We start from the raw sequence: 7,332 nt of genomic DNA, 5'->3' as shown, positions 1-7,332 counted from the left end.
TAATAAATAAATGTTTGGTGCACAATAAAAAAAAGTAAGTTCGGCCGGGCCGAACATTGAATACCCTGCACCGTTTGGAAAAAATTTGAAAATTTGCAAAAAAAAAAAATCGTAAAAAAAATCTGTTAAAATCTTAAAAATATCAAATGTAGCCGTCATATTAGAGTCTAAACGACAACGTGGACATGCATAGGCAACTTTTGTCTTAAGCCATTACAATACTCAAGTACGAAAGTTGAAAAAAAAATCCGTTGAATAATATAGCTAAAATCATCAAAATACCGAATATAGGGAGGTACTGATATATCGTGGACCTATATAGACTTTTCTCTCCAAGAGGGGTTAAGTGCTTAGAAAGAGCCTCTAGTATGGATTTTTAGACAATTCCATTGAAAAATTTAGCTAAAATCATCGAAATACCATTATATGGGGGATATTCGATATCGTGCACCTATATAGACAATATAGGGAGGTACTGATATATCATGGACCTATATAGACTTTTCTCTTCTAGGGGGTTATGTGCTTAGAAAGAGCTTCTAGTATGGATTTTCAGACAAATTCATTGAAAAATTTGGCTACAAACATTAAAATACCGATATCGTCGACCGATATAACCCATCTTCGAAGTTGACCTGCATGCAGACAAAAGACTGATTTGTGCAAAATTTAAGGAACGGCCAGGGCTAAATCGTCTTAGAATTTTACGCTGATCAAGAATATACATATATAGTTTATTGGTTCTAAATTATTGTTATATATGAACTAAATATACCCTCCATACTATGTGTGGTGGAGGGTATAAAAGGTAGTGGACCCAAATGACCAACTTGATTAACCCCAGAATGTACAGTTGTATTTTTAGATAGTATATTATTAAAAGACACCTTTTGGTCACGTTCCTGCAAAATAAGTGGATATCCATGTAAGGATTATTGAAGGGAAGCCCATGGAATCAAGTTTATATGTCAATAATTCGTGTCAAATGCTTTACTAGAATCCAAACCACTTTTTGTGCTATTATTTTTGTCACAACTGTATAGATTTTGCACTTAGAACTTTTGTATTTCTCTTTAATGCATGCATTAATCTTTACCCGATGTATAACAGCATCAGTTGCGTTCTGGATTCGAATTTGTAAAGATTGCATTCTTACAGCATCATATAATGATTATGTGGGGATTTTTCGCAATAATTGGCATCTACATATGTGTGTGTATATTGTGTTATTGTCTGAAAACACCAGTACTATTGTTATACCATAAATATCTGACGAAAAATATACCTCTAACGGAGCGATTTGGCAAATGGGCAGGTGAGTTGTCGTTTTATATTTAACGGAATTGTAAGCTACCGGGGCTTTAGACTTTAGGGGTTTTCGGTAAGAGATATGTTAGGATATTAAAGGCATCGTATTTTTATACCCTCCACCATAGTATGAAGGGTCTATTAAGTTTGTCATTCCATTTGTAACACCTCGAAATATACATTTTAGACCCCACAAAGTATATATATTCTTGATCAGCATAAAATTCTATGTCGATTTAGTGATGTCCGTCCGTCTGGCTGTCTGTACGTCTATCCGGCTGTCAGTCTGTGGAAATCACTCTAGCTCCCGAACGAATTGAAACAAGTTGATAAAATGTTACTCTAATGTGTGTTTGGTCTGCAGGACTTTTGGTATTGAAAATCCGCCATATATGTTCACGTTTTGGTATAGCCCCCCATATAACGGTACCCCCGATATTCGGTATTTCAATGATTTTAGCGATATTATCCACCGGAAATGTTTCAAATGTAGTATTTGAAGTTCGTAATGGATACTACAGCCTAAGACAGAAAATTGTCAGTCCTGATTCACGTCTTCGATAGCCCCCATATAACGGTACCTCCAGATATTCGGTATTTTAATGATTTTAGCGACATTATTCACCGGAAATGTTTCAAATTAGGTATTTGAAGTTAGTAAGGGATACTACAGCCTTAGACAGAAAATTATCTATGCAGGTCCACGTCTTCGAATTGCCCCATATTCGGTATTTTAATGATTTTAGTGACATTATTCACCGGAAATGTTTCAAATTTGGTATCTGAAGTTCGTAATGGATACTACAGCCTATGACAGAAAATTGTACGTGCAGGTCTACGTCTTCGTATAGCCCCCATATTACGGTACCTCCCGATATTCGGTATTTTGATGATTTTAGTGACATTATTCACAGGAACTGTTTCAAATTTGGTATTTGAAGTTCATAATGGATACTACAGCCTAAGACAGAAAATCGTTTGTGTAGGTCTTCATATAGCCCCCATATAATGGTATCTCCCGATATTCGGTATTTTAATGATTTTAGCGACATTATTCACCGGAATTGTTTCAAATTTTGTATTTGAGGTTCGTAATGGATGCTTAAGCCTATGACAGACAGTTGTCTGTGCAGGTCTACGTCTTCGTATAGCCCCCATATAACGGTATCTCCCGATATTCGGTATTTTGATGATTTTAGCGACATTATTCACCGGAAATGTTTGGTATTTGAAGTTCGTAATGGATACTACAGCCTAAGACAGAAAATTGTCAGTCCTGATTCACGTCTTCGTATAGCCCTCATATAACGGTACCTCCAGATATTCTGTATTTTCATAAGTTTAGCGACATTATTCATCGGAATTGTTTCAAATTTGGTATTGGAAGTTCGTAATAGATACTACAGCCTAAGTCAGAAAATCGTCCGTGCAGCTCTATGTATTCGTATAGCGTCCATATAGCGGTACCTCCCGATATTCGGTATTTTGATGATTTTAGCGACATTATTCATCGGAATTGTTTCAAATTCGGCATTTGAAGTTCATAATGGACACCACAGCCTGTGACAAAAAATTGTCTGTGCAGGTCCACGTCTGTGGATTTTATAATTATTGTTATGATTTTTGTTTTTTTTTTTTTTTTGAAAATTTCCAAATTCTTTCAAAATTTTGGAGGGTATTCAAAATTCGGCCTGGCCGAACATACAGCTTTTTTACTTTTAACTTTACTTTACTTTATTTTAATTCAACGATAATTTTTGGTTTACCTAATTTTTTATTACAGCTATTACAGGATCTACGGATGGCATTGGCAAAGCATATGCCAAGCAACTGGCACATCGCGGCTTTAATTTGGTCCTAATTGCGAGAAATAAAGATAAACTGGAACATGTTGCCAAGGAAATTGGTAAGTAAACATCCGAAATTAATTAATTTTTATTGAGACCTAAATATTTTACTTTTTCTTCAAAGAAAACAGTTTCAGTGTTGAAGTAATGACCATACAGGCAGATTTTTCCCTTGGACCCGAAATTTATGCAAAACTTTTTGAGGCATTGGCGAAAAAGCCAATTGGTTTATTGGGTGAGTGGATAAAATGCCAACAACGTTTTCCATTACATTCTTAAGCAACCTCTCTTTAGTTAACAACGTTGGCACATATGCCGGACGGACCGACCTAATGTGGTCATTTCCCCGAAAACTTCTATGGGATATGATTTATGTCAACATGGCTGCCGCCACCGAGTTGAGTCTCCACTTTGTGCGAGTCTGGGAGGGAAATGGCACCAGAGGCTGCATTGTAAATGTATCGTCAGGCTTGGAATCATATCCGGCACCTTATGGTGGGATTTATAGTGCCACTAAGGCCTATATGCGTAATTTTACCACAACACTACGATATGAGGTCCGACACTTGGGTATAACGGTACAATTACTCTCGCCGCACTTTGTCTCCACAAAACTTGTGGACTTTTCATCGTATTTGCAAAGAGGCAATTTTCTTGTGCCCACAGCTGATGTTTATGCCCGACATGCTATTCGAACATTGGGCAAGGATGATACGACTACGGGTTATTTCTGGCATACGCTTAATGTAAGTAAACGTTTTATATCCGTCTCTTTTGATATGAAATATTAATTCGGAACTAATATCTATCTCACAGGATGTTCTACTTAAGATGGTGCCCTATTACTATCGGGCAAAAGTTTTTGACTTGATTGCAAAATGCTTAGTAGACGACTACTCGGAGACGATTACAAAACTTAACGATGAGAAGAGGGTAAAAGTTAGGAATGAAAAATAAATTGAAAATTAAATGTAAGAGAATTACAGTAAATAAATCGAATAAAAAAACGCGTCCTACAGAAGGAGTGGACCGATATGTTTCAACTTATCACCCGATCCTGAGTTTATAATAATATTGGGTTGTGTAAAATTTTAAGACAATCGGATTCTTACATCATGTTTTATAAGACTTATTGTTATTCAAAATGTTGACCCTTTGTGGAGGAGGTACTTGATGGAGTAGACCGATATTGTCCATATTCGCACTTGACGTAGAACTGACGCAAATATTAGGATATGCAAAGTTGGAACACAATCGGATTTTCGTTTCTTTTTCTGTGCAGAAGATATATTTTTTGAGAATTTCGATCTTTTGTGGGGGAGGTACTATATCTTCAACCGATTTTGGGTTAACTGTGCACCAAACGGTCAATATAAGTCCAAGAGTTCTAAATTTTGGTACATCCGACCGAATTCAGACAAGAAGCAAGTACATCGAATTCAGAGAAAACCGGTTCAGATATGAGTGTAGCTCCCATATATATGTTTCATCTATTTTGGTGTTTAAGTCCCTCAAATTCGTAATATGCATTCGACAACAATGATATTTGGTACCAGATATCTTGTAGAGCTCGGAAATACATTTGCCAAATTTTTTTCGAGAACGGCTAATATTTGGATATAGCTCTCATATATATCATTAATCCGATTTCAGGTTTATTGTGCAAATAATGGCTAATATCAGCCCAAATGGAGTGAATTTCGGGACATACGTTTCCATTTTGTGCAACTCGGTTCCGATATATATTTTTTTTAACATAATCCTTCTCCAAGTGATATCATACACTCTATAGCAAACTATAACAGCTCTAAAGCCAAATGTTGATATGTGGCATGATCTACATCAAATAAATTCTTTTGTTACGGGAGCTCTACTGAATATGCAATATGTATATGCAGTGGTGTAGGGTATCACATAGTCGGACCCTGGGTTTTTATTACTGGGTTTTTATTATTTTTTTTTTTAAAATGTCCAAATTTGTTCCAAAATGGTGGAGAGTATTCAAAGTTTGGCCCGACTCCATTGTGAATAGAATATGAGAACAATTTTTATACCCTCATTAATTAATCTTTGTCATTCCGTTTGTAACTCCTCGAAATACTCATGTCAGACCTAACGAAGTATATATATTCTTGATTGGCGTAAAATTCTAAGTCGATTTAGCGATGTCTGCCTGTCCTGCTGTCTGTCTGTCTCTCCGTCTGTTTGTTGTAATCACGCTATCTTTCGAACGAATTGAGATAGAAGGCTAACATTTTGCACAAATGTACATTTTGCCAGTAGGCAGGTTAACTTCGTAAATGGGCCATATAGGTCCACGTTTTCTTATAGCCTCCATATAACGGTACCTCCCGATATACTATATTTTGATAATTTTAGTGACACTATTAACCGGAATTTTTTCAAATTTGGTATTTGAAGTTCGAAATGGATACTACAGCCTAAGGCAGAAAATTGTCTGTGCAGATCCACGTCTTCGTATAGCGCCATATAACGGTATCTCCCGATATTCGGTACTTCGTTGATTGTAGCGACATTATTCACCGGAAATATTTCAAATTTGGTATTTGAAGTTCGTAATTGATACTAAAGCCTATGGCGGTAAATTGTCTGTGCAGGTTCACGTCTTCGTATAGCTCCTATATAACTGTACCTCCCGATATTCGGTACTTTGTTGATTGTAGCGACATTATTCACCGGAAATGTTTAAAATTTGGTATTTGAAGTTCGTAACGGATACTACAACCTGTGACAGAAAATTGTCAGTGCAGGTCCACGTCTTCGTATAGCCCTCATATAACGGTACCTTCCGATATTCGGAATTTTGATGATTTTATGGACATTTTTCACCAGAATTGTTTAAAATTTGGTACTTGAAGTTCGTAATGGATGATACAGCCTATGGCAGAAAATTGTCTGTGCAGGTCCACATATATGTGTTGCCCCCATATAACGGTACCTCCCGATATTCGGTATTTTTTTGATTTTAACGACATTATTCACCAAAATTGTTTCAAGTTAGGAATTTGAAATTCGTAATGGATGCTACAGCCTATGACATAAAATTTTCAGTGCAAGTCCACGTCTTCGTATAGCCCCAATATAACGGCACCTGCTGACATTCGGTATTTTGATGATTTTAGCGACATTATTCTCCGGAATTGTTTCAAATTTGGTATTTTAAGTTCGTCACGGATACTACAGCCTTTGACAGAAAATTGCCACCTCTTGGTATGGCCCCTATATAATGGTACCTCCCTATATCCGGTATGATTTTAGCTACATTAGTCACTAACGGTTTTTATTTTTTATTTTATTTTTTTTTTTTTTTTTGAAAATTGCCAAATTCGTTGTTGGTTCGGCCAGGCCGAACTTCATCGGGTATACCATCAGGATCGGTTTTTTTATTGTTTTTGGGTCTGCCTACTGAACCTCGTTCATAATAAGCAATGGCATGTCTGATGTCATGTTTTGGGAATAGAGTGCAAACTATATTTTCATAACATCTTCGTCTATTTGGTCGGCAGTATTTCTCGATCATAGCTTTGCATCACGATCTTGTAGATAAGTCCCCATGAGTTCTGGTAAATATTTGCCCTAAAATATTCCCATTTGGTTATTATTAAGTTCAAATAGATGGTGTTTTCCCAATCCACCATAAAACGAAAGTTGAACCTATTCAGCTTATATCTAACGCAATTCTGCATCGATGTCACTTTTGGTTAAATTTGGAATTTAAATATGACATATAACTTTAAAATACGAATCTTCGAATTCCGGCAAAATAGTTTTGAATTCGAATTTTTGAAGTGTTCTCCGTTTGAAGCAAAGATAAATACTAACTTATATTTTGCTTTTATTTGCGAAGGCAACACGAGAATACCTGTGCAAAAAAATATTGAAAAGAATTTAATTTGTGCATTTCTATTTTTGTACCTCACTGAGTTAACCAAACCTGACCTACCAAAAATTCCGTTCATATTCAAATTAATTTCGAAATTCAAAACAACAATTATATTGAACTTTGTTCTTATATTCGATAATGGTATTGTTAGAATATTTCGTTTCGGAACGCTGCCGACGAACTTTGCATTGCTATACGGCTAAAATCTTGTTTATGCACCGTAATCAGCAGTATTATTCGGCCGCATACTCCAAACCAAAATAACTCTCTGGC

General features: G+C 36.1%; 1 protein-coding gene across 1 annotated transcript; it reads left to right on the top strand.

Moving 5' to 3' along the window:
- Positions 1-1,131: 1,131 nt before the first annotated feature.
- Positions 1,132-4,199, top strand: LOC131806394 (inactive hydroxysteroid dehydrogenase-like protein 1). Its single transcript, XM_059130452.1, has 5 exons — positions 1,132-1,315; positions 3,092-3,214; positions 3,280-3,390; positions 3,450-3,901; positions 3,972-4,199. The coding sequence occupies exons 1-5, from the start codon at positions 1,168-1,170 to the stop codon at positions 4,110-4,112; spliced, it is 975 nt and encodes a 324-aa protein (XP_058986435.1). The 5' UTR covers positions 1,132-1,167; the 3' UTR covers positions 4,113-4,199.
- Positions 4,200-7,332: the final 3,133 nt, after the last annotated feature.

This window comes from Musca domestica, unplaced genomic scaffold (assembly GCF_030504385.1).
Source record: "Musca domestica strain aabys unplaced genomic scaffold, Musca_domestica.polishedcontigs.V.1.1 75, whole genome shotgun sequence".
Taxonomy (NCBI): Eukaryota; Metazoa; Arthropoda; class Insecta; order Diptera; family Muscidae; genus Musca; species Musca domestica.
This window is presented reverse-complemented; position numbering and strand designations above follow the sequence as displayed.